Source organism: Struthio camelus, chromosome 7 (genome assembly GCF_040807025.1).
Source record: "Struthio camelus isolate bStrCam1 chromosome 7, bStrCam1.hap1, whole genome shotgun sequence".
In the NCBI taxonomy this organism is placed as follows: Eukaryota; Metazoa; Chordata; class Aves; order Struthioniformes; family Struthionidae; genus Struthio; species Struthio camelus.
The window spans coordinates 3,921,679-3,939,970 of record NC_090948.1 but is presented as its reverse complement, the minus strand read 5'-3'; the positions used below and the strand labels follow the sequence as shown (position 1 = coordinate 3,939,970).

The following is an 18,292-nucleotide window of genomic DNA, read 5'->3' as shown; positions in this document are numbered from 1 at the left end:
TTTGTGACCAAGGACCCAGGGTTTGGAAACTTTCTGAGCTTAGGAAGTGTTCAAGGTTTCCTAGCTAAATCAGTGTGCAAGTGTACGTTCAGTAGATATAGTGTATTGTAGAACAGGGTAGTTATTCTTGCTAGCTAAAATAAAGCTTTTAGACTAATTACCTGAATTCTGAATTGCATTTACCCATTTACCCAGCTTGTTTAAACGGGGTACATGATATGCTTTCAGCAAGCTTTCCACTTGATTATCCAGTAGTTCTTTCTACAAATCCATTTCATTGCAACATCACCTGGACTGTGACTCTACAGTTTACTGTTTGAAGATGATGAACAGTGATCGCCCTTGCATTCTGCTTACACCTTAATTTGCTTTATTTATATTCTTTACTACATATTTGGTAAATATTTCCCTGCATATCTGGCAGAGTAAGCCAGTTTAAATATCGTATTTTGAATAATGTTATACTTTGCTATGTCAAAGACAGCGAGCCTTTTTAGGTTAATTTAACAGTAGTGTAGCTGATACTTTGCCTATTAATTTCTGTGGCAGTTGGTCTGCTTACTAATGGGATAAATATGTCCTAGTACTCATAAAAGCACTGTGATAAATATAAATTATTTCTCATTTATAAATAAACAGAAAATTTCTACTGTTGGTAACTGACATTTTTGATTTTGCAGTGGTTGACGCAGCAATTTTATTTGGCCAAGCACTGAACTGAAGACTCAGAAACTGAGAGACTCCTACAGTTTTGTTAGTTATAGCTTCTGAGAGATCGCTGTAGAGTGATTGCATGCCTGTGAGATTTGGCACTCCTGTGCTCGTCTTACTGTTCCTTGAAGTGGGGTGACCCTTTAAGGAGTTTCAGAAAGCTCTTAGGAGCGCATCAAACTTTTAAAATGTAATTACCATCTTATTCCTTGTCTATACAGGAATAGGACAGTGATGCTTTCAATTGCAATCTTTTTGTTATTAGATCTTTCCTTTCTAGCTGTATTTCATTAATGAGGAAACAATAGTTCCTCAACAGAAGACAGGGAATAAGGACAATTCTCTTATTAGTAGGGGATAGAGGATATGGTAGGGAACCTTCCTTGCCTAAAATTGAAGGTTTTGTAGCTTTAGTAAAAATACAGCATTTTGTTTTATTTACAAGCTTCCATAAAGCTGGAGCTAAGCAGGACTGCCTGCTTTTGGTTTCACACCACAGGGAGACACAAACTTGCGTTAACAAACAAAATTGGACGTATTTAGTAATGGCTCAGTAAATATTAGCAAAGGGGTGATATAATTTAATCAACGTGGTTGCAGTTGATAAGGTGTTCAAAAGCTCTGATGTAAGACTGCTGGGAGGCTAAACGAAAAGTTGAAGATTCAGAGATAAGGACTGATGGATATAACGGTATTCTAATTGAGAATAGTAGAGAATGTAAAGCACTGACAATTTGAATTGATGACCTGTAAAACAAGACTAGATTGAGAAAAATCAGATTGATGTAGGCTCCTTCAGGAGCGCAGACAGAGCAAGGGGCAAGAGAAAACAGGATATGTGTTGGATAAGCTTAAATTTTATTTAATGGTCCTCTTAAAGGTAGTCAGGATAATATGGACTTAATAAGTGTTATAATAATAAGTTTTACTAAAAACTTGTACACTGTGTGATGGAGTTTAATCTTTTATTCGCTTTGTAAAATAGAGGGTGAGGCTGGTTTTTCTCTCTCCTTACAAATCCCTTTTCTTCCCAGTGCCCTCTTGTCTGGGAGTCATCAGATGAGCTGAGATTCCTTATCCTTCGTCTCACATCACTTCTGCTCCTAAGATTAACTTAAGCATGTGGGAACTCTCTTCTAGCAGTTTCTGGGGTAAAGGAGAAATGCTGTCAAGCGTGTTTGGGGCAGTGTAGGAGGATGTAAACTATCAAATGGAGAGTCAGCGTAGGTGGCATAGCCCCAGGTCTGGAGAGTGGGATGGAGGAGAACACTTTCATTAATTACCAGATACTACTATCTTGCCTATCAGTAGTTTATCAGAGTTTCTGTCTTCATAGTTTTAATGCTGCTATATCCTTATTCTAACAATAAGTTTATGGTTAAGGTACCTAAAACTATGAATTTTCCATTACTTAATTAATTTGTAATGCAGTACAGTACAGCATGCTTTTCATGCTTATGGTCTGGTGCTTCTAGTTGAGGAGGAAGGGAAGGTTTCTTTCCCAGAACTGCAATTCTTTGAGGTGCGTTTCGAATGGGCATGTTCTGCTGTGAGTGAATATGTCTTGAGGGTTAGAGTTTGGAAAACTTTCTATTTCGCAGCAGCTGCTAAGAAGCATTTGCCTTGTCTTTTTTCATGCTCTGTTTCCAGAGTATAAAGGGCAGTAATATTTTTTTTTGTTCCTCAAGAGCCAAGAAACTTTGGAGAGAGAGGGGAAGATGCAAGTTAGCTAGCACATCTCCAAGAACTGTACTGCACTGGTAAGTAACCTTTCTTCTTTAAGCTTTTGCCCCGTTTGCTTGTTGTACTGTGGTTGACTTCAGATCACCACTGGAGGTGAATATCAATTGGAAAACCACTAAATTCAGCACCTTCTCTGGAACTTCCATGGAGCCATAATATTGCTTAATGTTGCATCTTTGTGCCCTCAGTACTAGCAGTAGGCACATTCTGTTTGGAAGGCATTAACATTATTTGATATCTGATGAAATGAGCTCTGCTCAACATTGATAGAGCTGCTGAGCCAAATTTGTATTCATATTAATGTAGTCCAGGACTCCAACGACTGAACTGTTACTCAAGACAGAAATTCTCATGACTTGATTTTCCACTCTGGCTACTTCAGAGACATCTATAGAAAGTTTAGTCCTTATTTTTTTTATGTCCAGGGCTTGTAGCTGTTCCTATTCTCAAGGAGTCAGATGGTGAATTTCTTTACTTGGATGAGATTCTAATAGCACTAACTGAGCCCTCAAGGAGACCTTATTCATGTGAAAAACAATGTAAAAAGATCAGCAGTTAGAACTTGGACTCCTGTTTCAGGCTAAAGTACTTGCTTTGAAAAAATAAAGTTTTTTGGACAGAAGAATCGTCAGTAGTTATCATTGGCTCAAGTGATGAAAAAAGAGCTGATTAAGGTTCAGTTAAAGTTCCAGTAGCAATCAAATCTCTAACTGGAAAAAGTGTTTCAGTTTTAGGGTTTTTTCAGCTTCAGAAACTTCAGTACATTCTAGATGGGGGAGATAAACAGTCAGTGCTGAAACAGTGTTTAGGTACAGCTTGACAGAATGAAGAAACAACATCTCAAGTCATCTTAATAGTCCAGAAAAGCTGAAGCTGTAAGAGAAGATAAATCTCAAATGTGAGCATATTGAAAGTGTAATTCACCTATCAATCCATTTAATTATCTTTTCTGTTATTTATGCTAGTTTTTCTGGAGTTTGCTAGGATGCATGTAAGTTGCAAAGCTTTGTGACAGAAATTAGAAACAACGGGGAAAAAAAAAAAGAGACTCCTTAAAGATGCTTGTATTCAATATTCCTCTGTAAATACCTTTAGGTTTGAGATTTGCCTGAATGGCTGAAAAAATGGTCTGGCAAAAGAACTGTGCCACAGCAAAACCTGTCCTGCTGCACTAAGCTGACCCTGTGGAATTACTCAAGTAGTAAATCTGGGATCTGGCCTTGTGCTGTGGCCTGGCATTGCAAATGAGCTACATGCAGTGTGCTTCTGGGGGAGCTGGGGCTCTCTTCACGCAGAAATACTAAGTGTGCCCATCTGAGCTAGGCATAGTGCTGTCACAGGAATGACTTGAATCCACATGCTTTGGAAAAACAAAGTTAATGCTCAAAAGACAGGCCTGGCTGCAGTAAGAAGGAAAAAAAGCAGCTCATTTATCTAGAGGATTTACATAAAAGTGGCCAGGGGAGCCATAAGTCCATCAAAAAGACAGCAGAGCTCAAAGAGGATACAACAAAAAGGAGGAGTGAATGACAGAAGACGACCCAAAAATGATAAAGAGGGAAGAAGTGAAGAAAGGATATTCTGGATGTGGAAGGGCCAAGAATGTACAGAACTCTCTTGAAGAGAACTGAGCTGCCAGAGCATGGTCCTTAGCGCCCTTGAGGTGAAACGGGAGTGACAGTGCACTTGTACACTTAGCGTAGTTGTTACAGGGATGCTACAGTGCACGTATGTGCTACACAGGTGTGCTACGTCCTGACTGAAGCGTGCGCACACCTGCAAGAGGTGTGTAAGGGTCCCCATGCCCAAAAGTGGAAATGCAAGCTTCAGACCGCTGAAAACATGAATCATTAATAAAGCTTTTTTCATGTTGTTTATCATATGGAAGTGACATCATCTTGACTGTTTGAGAATATTGGAATTTTGTGTAATCTCTCGTTTAGTAAATCCTGAGGATTTTTCTGTCTTTGACGCTTGTATTTTTCTTTAATTTAGGCTAGTAATTTAAGATCATTGATTGAAAATAGTTCAAGGGAAGTAATAGTCCAAAATTTATACAAAATACATGCTTAGGGAAAAGATTTGTTAACAAATCAATGAACATGAACATATGAATGAACATATTCTTGATACCTTCCTAATGTGCTTCAAAATCATGATAGTGACAAGCCAGGAGGAGTTTGATTAATTTTTGTAGCTGTTCTTGCCCTGTATTTTTATACAGATTTGTAAGCTGCGTGCAGCCTTACTTGAGCGTTACTTAGGTATTCTTTCAGACCATCTGTTTGATGCGGTTTCTTAGTTACTAGGGTTTAGTTACTGCCAAAATAAAATTAATGATCCCTATACTAATCTAATGGTTCTGCACCGCATCCTTGCGTGGGCTGTAAGTAGCAACAGTGATATTAAAGCGCTTTAGTGCTTTATGCTTTGTTAAGACCTTAGTGCGTGACTTCAGTGCCAGTCACCATGACCCTGTATTAGATTGGTATAAAAATTTACTGATCTATTACCTTTAAATTAAAAGTTAGCGTTATTGTTTCGGTGTATGCTCCTCCTAGGGCTCTGGGAGAAAGTTCCTCGGGCTGCAGCTGCAACAGCTGTCTTTTGTAATTGTCTCCCAGGTTCTTTAGGAATGCAGAAGAGGATCTTCTTTCTAATGTGCATGATTTTACAAAGTATTGAATATTATGGCGCTCCTTCAACAATATGCAGAGTTACAGATTTCATGTATACAGCCATGTAATTGATGATGATATTTGAAGCAATTTTTAAAAAATTTGGTCTCTTTGACTTGGGCCAGATCAGTAATGTGAACAGAGATTTATTATCTTCAGATTTAATAAGTATTTGTCTTTCTGTAACAGGTAAACATTACAGGTAAGCGCTTAGAATGGACACTACTGATGAGAATTTCTGCAGTACAGGAAATAAGGATGTAGCATCTTTTCATAGGAGCTGGAGCAGATGTGACTATGAAAGACAAAGATGGCAAGACATCTTTGATGGTATTTCTGAAATTATGTATTTCTTTGTGGAAGATTATGAAGGAAAAAAAAGTGAAGAGTGAAGAGACCTCCCACTGACACATGAAATACAGTACTTTAGATAAACTTAAGAGATCCACATTCATTTCTAATAGGATGAGTTTTCAGATTCCTTTAGACCTTGGAAACTTGTTTGAAATTTTGTATTGGAATATACAGATCATAAAGATATCAGTATTCAGTTTTCAGCTCAACCATCAAGAACATACCTTTGAATGTTATATTGAGAAAGTCTTTTGCGTCGTGTTTATTACAACCAGATGTCTGTGATGCCTAATGCCTGTTAAATCTGTGTATTGTTTTTGAGCCCTTGTTCTGTAAAACCCAGGTATTGCCTCAGAGTCAGCATGCAGCTGTGATGATCTGAATCCCAGTAAAGTCTGTGAGACTTCATAGATGCCGAGGAATTATGGTAGTAGATAGCTCCATGTGATTGGGGCCTGCACAGCATCAGTGTATGTTGATGTGTGGCAGGTAACAATAATGTAACTCCTTTTGAAGGCACTTAATTAAACTTACAGGTGGTGATATTAAATGATCACAACGAACTTGTTCAGTTGCTGCTGGAGAAGGGAGCACACGCTACTGTTAAAAATGAAGTAGCTAAAGTAAACATAGCTTCCCCCTTTTATTTTTTAATTGTTAAATTGAATATACTATTGTTTTTGTTTTTCACTATGGTAAAGAACTGGAAATAGCTAGAAAATTTTCAGAGGCAGGTATGAATAATTCCTATATCTTGATTTCCCAGATTCGGGTTTATTTTTTAAATGTTTTTCTTTCTCCGTTTTTCAGATTTTTGTTTGTTTATTTAGCGCTTGGTCAATTTGTTAGAAGACAAGAAGAACATGTTATGAGAAAAACTGCCTACCTTCCAACTCAGAGATGGGTAATTCAAAAAAAAAAAAAAGAAAGGGAGTGTTTTTGCACCAGGAAAGTGAAAAGTATGAAGACTGAACCTCCAGTTAAGCACCGTAACTTCCTTTCTTACCTGTAGCGTTCAGTTTTGCAGGTTCTTGGCGTTCATTAAAGTGTGGAGCTCAGCTTCTTTTTCAGAATGTCCTCCTGTTTTTAAATATATCTATAGGTTTACAAATTGTTTCCTTACATTGGAAAAAAAAAGGTTTTACATCTAGAGTTAGATGTAAAGAAAAATATTCACATATACAGACATGCTTTTTGATATTCCCCTGAGAATATTGCAAACCCTCTTTATGCTTCTGGAAGTGAAATGCTGGAAATTTTTCCTCTCAGAAGCTTCCCTCTGCTCTTCAAGACCTTTCTGTCTTCATGACTGTCCCTCTGGTAAACAAAATTAGCAATTCTTACTGAAGCTTGTTAATACTTATCTTTAAATTTTCTAAGGAGATGCCTTTGCCTCAGATCACGAGTACAGTGCTTGTACAGTGCATGTAGCTTCTGTTCTAGGAATAAAGAATACATTTAAGGTGTTTGGGTAGCTAACATTACAGAATCACAGAATCGTTTAGGTTGGATGGGACCTCTGGAGATCATCTAGTCCAACCTCCCTGCTCAAGCAGGGTCACCTAGAGCATATTGCCCAGGATCACATCCAGACGGGTTTTGAATATCTCCAGGGAAGGAGACTCCACTACCTCTCTGGGCAACCTGTTCCAATGCTCTGTCACCCTCACAGTGAAGAAGTTTTTTCTCAGGTTCAGATGGAACTTCCTGTGGTTCAGTTTCTGCCCATTGCCTCTTGTCCTGTTGCTGGGCACCACAGAGAAGAGACTGGCCTCATCCTCTTGACACTCCCCCTTCAGATACTTGTACACGTTGATGAGATCAACATTCTTTCAGCAAAGCTTGTTAGGCTACTATCAACCTGATATATCTTTGTTAAAAAAAAAATATATATACACACGCATATATATATATATATATATACTTGAGCTTTTGACTTTCAATTATTTGCAACCTTAAGAGTAGAATAATCTGTCATAATTAACTTGGGGCCTTTTCAGACAAAACTTCCTTATAGTCCTGTCCAACAGTGACAGTGGTTGAGAAGTAAAAATGGATTGTTACTATTGAATTCAAATCAACAAAGCTACTCTTCCTTTTAAAGATGTAAAATCATTATTTTAGCATTTGACATAGCCTTGCATTATATAGTATCTGGATTTACTTAATATTATTGCATTATTGTATGTAGGGTATTAGTGTACTCAGAAATGGGTAGCTGAACTAAGTTTTAAACAGAGAAAGTTATATTTTTAAGTCAGCACGGCTTTAGTAGCAGGCCGTCTCTGTTGCACAGTAAGAGAGAAACACTGATTAACTGTTACAGATAGATGAGGAATAGTTGTATTTTTATAGAACTTGCAGAAGGTAATACCTTGCAGAAGGGAATAGGATACTCTTAGGCTTGGGGAAGAGGGTTTATAAATTATGTATATGTTAGCTCATCTAAAGCACAACTATATGTTTGATGGTCTTCTGCATATTATAGCATGAAAATATGTGTAGACTGCCATTTATAAACATTTTTATTTAATGCATTGTAATTCTTTTCTGTTAGTAGAATGAAATTTATAGTGCTCTCAGGTGTATTCTTTTGCTTTGAAATGGTCATGCTACCAGCTACCTAAGGAATAATTTGTAGAAACTTCTGAGGTGATTATTTGTCCAAACACAAAGTTTTCTCCAAAAATAAGTAATTTTTATTTTGTGATAAAGTCGAATCAAAGTTTGTTACCTTTCAGGATAATGAAAAAAACAGTGTGGCTTTCTTTTTACTTTTTGTTTATTATGTTTTTCCAAAATATGCCAATATTGTCTCTGATGCATCTTTGTTTTAAACTATGATGAAGGCAGGTTGCCACAATGACAGATAAATTTGTAGAAAAAATTTGTTGAAACTTAAGAATTGAGTGCAGATTAAATAAAATTGGAAAGAAGAAATTACTTGAACCACAGAAGTTACTTGAACACTTGCAAGAATAAAAATTGCTCAAATTTTCTCAGAAACATTTTACCTTACTGAAGAATATACTCAGATCTCACTGTGATATTACTTTGGTGTCTGCTTTTTATTTATAAATAACTTTAGGAAATGTACAAGAGGAAAAAGCACCATATTTCTAGGATTTGTTTTAATCTGTTCCATGTTTTTTTTTTCCAGATCATTTTTATATCAGAAAATATTTCTGTTCCTTCGACTTTGAGGTAGTACCTGCAACGAATTAATATGCTGATATTCTGTAAACTCAACTCTTCTAGTTTTAAAACTAGAAGAAGCCACATCAAATTGTGGAACCGAGTTTTCTATTTATTCTCTTTTATGTGATGAGGACTTCAAAATCCAGCTGTTTTGGAGTTTTCATAGAGACCGGGACAGGGAGAAGGGACTATTTGACACTGGATAGTGATCCAATAGCAGGAAAAGGAGATGAAATAAGTGAGGACGATGAGGGTGAGGTTAGGAATATGAGGCATGGGAATGGGGAGAGGCAGGCAAAGAGGATGGGATGGGGTCAAGGAGATAGGGAGGGTCTAGCTGAAATGTAGCCAAGGCGAGGCACTTCTGGGGTTCTTCTGCTGGGACACCGGTAATCAAATAGGTGTTTTGTCCTTTGTCTACTGATATTTCCAGAAGACTTATCTATTGCTACTGCCTATTACCAAAACGGTTGGAAAAATAGAGAGTCAGGCATGTCATCTGGTGTGAATTCTGTCTTTTCAGGGTTTTAAACAAAGTCTTAGATGCCTTTACATCAGGTTACATCAAGTTTCAAAGTCAAGCACTGAAACATTTTAAAATGTAGAATTAAAGTAGCTTAAAAAAAACCCACACAGTTTGACCCTTTACTCCAAATAAAACATTAGCTAATATATTACATTATCATGTAGTTATTTTTCCCCACAGGGTCATTTACACCTAAATAATTCAAAATAGCAGTAGTAATATATATACATTGCATGTATTTTCTATAATGGAAAAAGGTTCTGCAGGTAATGATTCCTCTGCAGATACAAAGTTTCCAAAACCTGCAAAGCAGAGAGTTGGAAGCTTTTTAAAATTGCTGGCATGCTCACACATACCTGCAACGCAGAAAATGCAAGGCCATTTAATGCTATATACTTAAAATCTTGAAAAGTGACCTGTCAAGTCTACTTGCCATAGCCAATTCTGGAGCATGGTAAACAGGTAAGCTACTTCTGCAGTACTAAATTTCTGCTCTGTTATCACCTGAACAAAGACTGCTATATTAGACATTCTGCTTAATGGTAGTCACTTTTTATTCTGTCTCTCTGTTACATGCTCTTTTGGTGCTTACCTCTTTCTATGTTTTCAGTTTGCAGAAACTAAATGTACTGGCCTTTTTTTTTTTTGAATGGGATGTTTTTCTGGTTTACTGAGGGGGTTATTTTATTTTTATTTAGCAAATTCTCTCCTTTTTCAGTATTATTTAACAGAAGGAAAATTTTAAATGTGTTCTGGGAATATCTGTATACGTGAACCGTAGTGACGTGGCAATGAAACATACATACAAGAAAAAATGCTTTCTATTCCATAGTATTCTTCTATTTCATATGTGTACTTAGAGCAATGAGAACTTGCACAAAGCAAGATGCCTTTCTCCCTTATAATGATATATTTTATGTTGAGGAAATGCTTGCATTTTATTAACAATTTGAGTAATTATGTAGGCAAAACCAAATATAATTAAGAACATTTATTGAGAGATAGTGCTTAACAATAAGCAGATCGTTCAGCTATTGAATTACAAGACTGTTTGTCTGAAGCACCTTTGAATGGAAGATTCTATAAGAAATGCTTACATAAGTGAAAACCTCGTACATTGATGAAACCTGATACATAGCAAAGTTTGTGAAAAGGTCAGCAAGTTGAAGTTTAACTGAAGTATTAAAAATGAATGGTTCATAAAAATAGTATGCTGTTTTATATCACTCTAGTCTGTGTTTATACTGAGCCAAACAGTCTGCAGTGATATATCAAACAGTTAAAATTACTTACCACAGCTACATCTTTTTTTAACAATAGCACTTTTTCAAATGAAAATAAGCTTTGTATTTTTAGATATCCTATTTAAAGCATTTCTAAAATATTTCTGTTCCTTCTCTTAGTTTGATTATTTACAGTCATAACTCTCTTCTTAACGTTTTTATTTGAAAATACACAAAATTTTTCCTATGGGGATGCATCTCTTGTGCACAGGTAATTTTATGTTGGAAAGATGTGTACTCATAGGTATGTTAAAGGATCTAAATTGAGATATGTAAAAGTAGGACATGTAATAAAGAGATAAAAATTCATTGTTCTTTCGTACAGACACATACTACTTGCATATTGCTTTGCTTTTTGAAATTCCCCTAAGCAACCATTGTGCAGATGAGTAAACCTGAAGCCAGAACACCATCTTATTTGTAAAAAGAAAAGGGAAGAGAGGGGAATGGAAAAGAAATGCATCTTTGTCATGATGATGCTTTTGGGGATTCTACCTCTGAATTAACTGAATTCCAAGCTTTTAAAACTCTTATTTCAATATGCTCTTATTTTTTAATGCTTTTCTCTCATTTAACGGTATTTTGTGAAAAGGCATGCTAGTACATGGGGGCAGCTTTACCTTTTGGCAACATGTAGTGTAGTTGTCTGGAAGGATGATCTGTGTGTAGGATGAATGTTAGCATTACTGAGTTTATAAAATTATATTTCAGAGAATGAATTTGCTTACTGCGACATTGCAATTTACAGTTAAATTAAAAATAAAGTACTATCATCGGAAGTTAATAAGAAAGAATGTTACATACGCAAATGATCAGAAAGAATCAGAATTGAAACTAAGAAGAACATGTAACTGTTGAATATTTTGAGCCTTTGAAAAGGGATACCATGAACTGGAAAAATTTGCTGCTCTCTGATAACTGACAGCTATTGAAAAAAAATCTAGGAATAATAAAACTGAGAGATTTGATGGGAGGGAAGGAGGGTAAACATGCTGTTTGCTTTTTATTTTGCATATGTATTCATTTGTCATTATGGTGATTTGTAATTACTGTTCCATTGATTAGCATAGTAGCATTTTTATGCACTGCTTTAGGGGGCACCTTGTGTCCTTTCTTTGCCTCCGAAAGGCGGACTTACCTAGATCAGGAACTGCATTATCTCATAACGAGTAGGTAGGAGGCTGAAATGTGTGTATGGAAGAAAAAGACAGCAAAAGTAGACATCAGCATGTTTAGTGATGTTCTGTTCAGAAGATGTCTCTCAAGAAGAGAAACTGAATTCCATAAAAGATTAAGTATTATTTAAAGGAGGATGCATCTTAATTGTTAAAGGTAATTTAAAAGTTAAAGTTTATTGAGCATAGAGGTAGATGTACGTGTTACGACAGCCCTTAAAGCCTGTGTTGACAGCACTTATTTGAAACTGGATACCACAGGTACATACAATGAGCAGCTACCATAGAGTAGCAAACATGTTGAAGTTGCGCATCCTAGTGTATCCCATGGTAATTTGTTTAGACTGTCTTTAAGAATGCAAAACCATTCATCTGTTTTTCGTAATGGATTTTTGCATGAAATCTGCATGTCTAATCACCAGTTTTACACACACACACACACACACACACACACACACACACACACACAAACAAACCCTGACACTGCCACCTACTACTCCCATCCTGGGGAAAAAATTTGAACTAAAAATGAAAGAAGTATTTGTTTTTTTTCTTACTCTCCAAAAGCTACAGATCTTTTCTGCCTGTAGAATTTTGCATCTGAGAATTCATAAATGAATTTGCTTATCTGCTAATTGCAAGGATTCCAGCGTATATGACTGTTCTATACATCATACCTCCTCCTCTGTTTTGCTTTAAAAATAAAATTCAGCTTGTAGTGTGTCAGTATCTACCATCTGTTCGTTTCAAGTAATAGTAGTCACTTCTCAGGATGTTTGTGGTTTGTTTTTTGTTTCAGGCAAGGAATTAGGATTTTTTTTTTTCAAAAGGTATAAAAATCTCTATGTATAACATAAGATAGCAACTCCATTAGATAACATCTCCATGTAATCTCACACTCATAACTATAAAACTACTTTCCAAGTCATTGCATACATATGCTTCAGCTGTTTATTTTAGAAAAGTGTTAATAGTTAAAAAATGTGACATACTCTTTTCTGCTTATTGAGCAGTTTTTAGTAGTTAGTTCACAGCTTGGTTAAACATATTTTTCAGATCTTTCTCTGGGAGAGCGATGACTTGTTAAAGACAGTAAAAGGGTATTTTGTTAATGATGCTGTGTTGCCTCAGGGCTTCTGCTGGTCAGCTGGAGAAGCCAGAATCTCTCGCTCCCCATCCTTTGATGAACGGCTGAGCTTTGCCTTTTCTAGCAATGGCAGATGAGATACTGGGCAGCCTGTGTTGATGCTTGTGCGCTTCAAAAGCTCAGGAATGAACTAATTGCCAGCTACAGGGCTCTTTGAGGGATACAAGCCACTTAGTAAGACCATCTAGGTGGTTTAAGCTAAAATCTCCACTGTTGCTGGGACTGAGGACACTTAGTGATGTCCTTTATATGAATGATTCTTTTACTATCTTCCTCTATACGTGAAAAATTATTTGTGTCTTTGTTATTTCTTCTTTTGGGGGAAGGGAGTGGAGAACAGGCACTGATCTGTATGTCCACCAGTATTTCAGCATCATCCGAGAAACTTTCTAGCTTTTGTGTGCTCAGTTCCCAGAATGGATGGTCTGTGGACTGTTCTGGATTACATATTAGTCAGGTATTATTGCCTTTTAATTATAGGGATAAGGTTCAGTGTCTTATATGGGTATTTCTAGTTCTATCCAAGACTATCTAGTTCTAAACTAGATATGTGGATCTCATTTATTTTAAAACCAAAGTTTACAGTTTGCTTTAAAAGCTTTACTTCGCTTTAAAGCTTTTGAATTTACTTTTCTGAAACCTCATGTATTGGCTTAGAAACTAACTGTAATTCTATCAAAAAATCTGGTTCACTACATATACTAAAGTGTCATTGGATATGTGATATATTGGTTATCTCTGAATTCATTCCTGAGTGTATAGACTGAGAGGAGTTGCACAGCTTTTTGAAAGCCAGTTGTTTGCTTACTGTTTATTAAACCTTGATTTATTTATTCCTTTGTAAATATTTATTTCTTATGAATTCTTACTGAATCAAGTAAGTAACCTATTACCCCCAACCTATAACCCTATTACCCCTCATGCTTACAGTTTTCTGTAATGTGATATTTATTTACAATGTTTTAAATTAATTACCTACAAACATTACATAACCGGAATGATAATGCTTATTTTTTATAATTGCATACTTTGTGTTTTGATGTTGAAAAACATTTATAAGAGACTGTTGACGTGTTTTAAAAATTTAAGACCTGTTATTTTTCTATAACAGGCTATCTTTTTATTAAAGTTGACTTAACCCAGATTTGCAACATCCCAGTCAGTCTGTGCACCACATTTTCTTGCACCAGTTAGGGTTTTTTTTTTTTTTACTTTTAATTGCTGTATTGATATTGTTGCTAGATCATAGAACACAATGACCCTTTGTTTCTAAGAGAACTTTTACTAAAATGACAACTATTAAAATAAAAGTTATTGATACTGTGTTTCTGTATGTGCACGAAGTGTGGGAAAAAGTAATACTGTAAAGTAACTTTCTTCCTGCTGTCTACATGTTTTGACAATAGAATTATGTATGTAGCTATCAAAAAAAAAAGTCATGTCACTCTTTTGCAAGTGTATGGAGAGACAGATGTATCCATTAGATATGTACTGTTTGCAGAATAAAATTCATTCCTTAATGATTCCATTGTGAATTAGCCTCTCAACTTTATGAGGATATTACATTGCTCAGTTTCACCAGGATATTGTTTTATATTTGACCTAGAAAAAGAATCTTGCTGGAGTATCACTTTTCAAAAAGCCTGTTTCAGAAATTAAAAGATTTGTATGCAGTTCGAACTTGCCTTCTTTAGCCAATGCAGTAGTTAAATAGTATTTCCCTCATTGGCATAATATCTAAATATATAAGTACGCAGAAATAAGAGGGCTTGAGTCACGCTAGGTTTCCTCTGAAAAAATATTACCTGAATATTTGCAGAATGCCTCTGTTACAGCGTAATAACATGTACCCTGCTTTATATAATTAGATTTTTCCACTGCATCAGGATATCATATTGCTACAAAAAATACAAAACATGCATTCTTCTAATTTTAATAAAACCTTACAACTAATTCCCTGCATCTGTTTTTGTCTGAATACAATAAAACAGGTTTCATGCCCCAACTTTCTAATTATTACCCTAATATACACGTGCTAAGTCTTACCTCAGTTTAACCTCAGTGCATTTAATGGCACTAGCTTTAGATGCAAACAGATAATTAAAAACTTTCTTGTCACCTAATTTCACATTCTTCTTTTACCACTTACAATTTCACTTTACGATTTAAGAATCTCTTACAGCTGTTTTCAGAAATATGTGGATAAAGTGTAATTTTCTGGCATTCTAAAAATGACCCATTCAAACAAAAGAAATGAGATCATTTATTTGGGCTGTGTATTGACACATTGCTCCCCCCATTTTCGCTACAAAGCTACTGCTGACGGAAGTTAAAATATCTTAAATGCAAAATATCTCACCTACATAAAAAGCACAATCTAAATATTCCCATATCACCTGGAAATTTTGTTTTCAACCACATTGCTAAGCCTAGGATGAATTAACATCCTACTATTGTAGTAATTCTCCATATAGTACAAAATGCACTGATGTTTCTATTATGATTACTTTGTGAAGCATTTACTTTTGTTTTATTTTGCTATTAAGTAACAAACTAACCTATGGTTTATTTTGGTTTATTTACTTTATCCATAAACATGACTGTTATATTGCTAGGAAAACTAAATACAATTACAATTACTGATATGAGATCCAAGTTTCTATCAATGCTTTTATTTTTGCTTAAAGAAAAAAACTACAAACAAGTAGGAAACTAACCTATGAAAGGTAATAGTTCCTGATCCCTCTATTTTAATCGATATTTGAAAATTGTTTTATTACAGCATATATGAAACAACTTTATTCAGCAGTGCTACTGAGAAGGTACAGAAGAAACCAGATGTAATGTATAAAGTAAAGAGAGATGGAGATTTTTTTTTCTCCGTCTTAGAATATCCAAAGTCCGTGTGCTAAAGTATATATTTTGATTTGAAAACGTAAGAAACCCAGAACAATATTTGAGAAGTTAAATACAAAACAGTAGTAAATATGCAAAATACAGTTGACAAGCAGAGCAATGAGGCACAAGAAATAATAGTTGATTTTAAAAACGTAATTCTTCGTAATGCTTAGCTTTCCCCCTTCCCTTATGTGTAACGTAGTGTTGTCTAAAAAGTATAGATGTACAACACAGTGAGGTGGCACAGCCTTACATAGTATAGACTGATTTTAATTACCAATGCATCAAAAATGAAGTGACACCGGAAGGCCTGATATCTGCATGAATATGTACTAACCATACTGTGTTTGAGGAAAATGAGGTTACAAAACAGTTTCATGATATACAGTACTTCTTCAGTGAGAGAACTTATCAAAAATGAATACATCCTCCTTCAGCACAAATTTCTTGACAATTTCCAACAGTAACATGAAAATTGAAATTACAGTACAACTGATAACACCGAGTGTTACTCTGGTTAAATACACATGTGTATTTAAATACATCTGTGTGCAGATATCGGGCATTTCACTGTGTTCCAGAAAAGATGCTTCACCCTGATGTACTTATTCAAAAGTTTGTTATAAACCATTGAGATGGAGGTGTTGATATATTTGATTTATCCATGAGTATCAGTACTCCAAAAAGAACAGATCAAAACTAAACACTCTACATAGGACCAATAGAGCAGAATTATTCAAGTTCACTAGAATATTACAAAAAAAGGCTTCCTTCTTAGGAAAACTCAGCTATGGTAAAAATATCTACTACAGTGCACTGCACTGTAATAAATATTCAACATAAATTAATAATTTACAAGTACCTGAGCAAGTATACAGAGCACCATAGCACAGCACAGCACCAAAGGCAGTAGCTCAGAATTCTTAAAAATAATGCTGTTTTAAACATTAAAAATTCTAAGTATTATCATAAAAATGAACTCCAGCTGGAGTTTAAAGATAGTGCAAACTTCTGTCTTCACTTTTAAAAATAAAGGTGTCAGATTTTCTCCTCATTTCACATCAGCAGTGTTGCTGGACCTGGGTACAAGTGGGGGATGTTTAGGAGCAGGTCTGTTGGAAAGAAAGAAAACACCAAATTGTTAAACTTCTCAAGTGGGAGCAACAGGCTGCTTTTGCTACTCTCAAACCTGTCAGTTCATGCGTTAATTGCTGTCTGGCCAGCAGAATAAGATAGCTCAATGTTTCACGTGTTGCTCTTTGAACTCTTCAGTTTGATAGATGCTCATCAGTTTTGCAGCCCTTCAAAAATGCTACTTGATCCTGTAGAGTAGCAATCAGTTTAAAGTAGTATAGGTAGCCAGCTTGAAATGTTACTGCTGTCAGAATATCTCATTTGAGTGTATTGAATTCAAAGTGAGGAACTTGATCACCCTTGTGGTCTTTTTACTAGAAGTATTAAGAAACTAACTCGATTCTATTTTTAATTTTTCTGAGCAGTGTTAAGTGCTTAACAGACTACTCTGATCTTCCTTGGAGCTCATTTTTTATTCATTGGAAACTGAAGACCATTGGGTGAGAATGTAAGAATGACCTCAACATCTTTTTTTTAAAGCAATTAGCATCCCTGCGTAAACCACAGGTAACAGTATTGCAGCTAAGCCAGCATCAAAGTCAGAAATTTTAGATCCACAGAGAATTGCATGAAAATCCTAGGAGGAACTCTTCAAAGATTAGATATTTGTTTGCAGAGGAATTGGGAAATGGTGTGGCTCAGTAATTAGATTCTTATTGTACAATTGGTATGGTCCTGGGAAAACCAATTTTAAAATGTCTCAGCATATCAAATACCCAGTTAACAGAAATGGGGAATGATCTCAGCTACTAAAAAGAGTTGGAAGGAAATCTTTTAACTCGCTAGCAGCAATTGCTCAATAAGGGGGCAATCCTATCTTCCTCATAGTACAATATCGTTGTACAACATTACTGTAAGATAGTGTTCAGTCAGCTGGATATCCAAAGACGTACCGTAAAAGAAGTTGTGATAGGAACATTAGAGCTTTTTGTGATAGGAACATTAGAGCTTTTTGTACTACTGAGAAGTGCAATCTGCACTGTGATCTCAGCTAAACTCTTTGTCTCTTACATATATTTATATAGGGACTGTACATACTTTAGAAAGCATCTTGTCACACAGTTTTCATCATATAAAGTATCTGGATTGCACTGATAGACAGCATTTTTGTTTAGTGGTCAATGTTCATGTTTTGTATCCAAAAGGCCACAATTCTTCTTGCATTTATGATGGAACAGGCTTACTGAAAGTCTTTGCTATTAGTGTTTAAAGTTATTTATCCATCATCTTACTCACTGTGTGTTCTGATATATACACACATACACACACACACACACACGCGAACACATTCTTTTTAATATCATGAGATTTCTGCATTCTTCATCCTTTTATCTTTAGTGATGCTGTACTTCTGTGCCATTACCGAATGGATTGCTTTCTGATAATGCTGAAACATAAAATAATGGCAAATATTCTTTATAAGCAATTCCTGCCATTAAAACATT

The 18,292-nt window shown here is 35.6% G+C and overlaps 1 protein-coding gene and 1 long non-coding RNA gene across 2 annotated transcripts in view; one reads left to right on the top strand and one right to left on the bottom strand.

Annotated features, from left to right (window-relative positions):
* Positions 1–6,544, top strand: part of LOC104141299 (uncharacterized) — a 46,647-nt gene extending 40,103 nt beyond the window's left edge. The window contains exons 8-9 of the long non-coding RNA XR_011142357.1: positions 2,400–2,471; positions 5,322–6,544. This is a non-coding gene — a long non-coding RNA (uncharacterized lncRNA). The remainder of the gene's footprint in view (positions 1–2,399; positions 2,472–5,321) is intronic.
* A 140-nt stretch (positions 6,545–6,684) lies between these two features.
* ADAM12 (ADAM metallopeptidase domain 12) overlaps positions 6,685–18,292 on the bottom strand; it is a 207,543-nt gene continuing 195,935 nt past the window's right edge. The window contains exon 23 of the mRNA XM_068951456.1: positions 6,685–16,825. Coding sequence (XP_068807557.1) covers positions 16,765–16,825 — 61 coding nt within the window. The 3' untranslated portion in view covers positions 6,685–16,764. The remainder of the gene's footprint in view (positions 16,826–18,292) is intronic.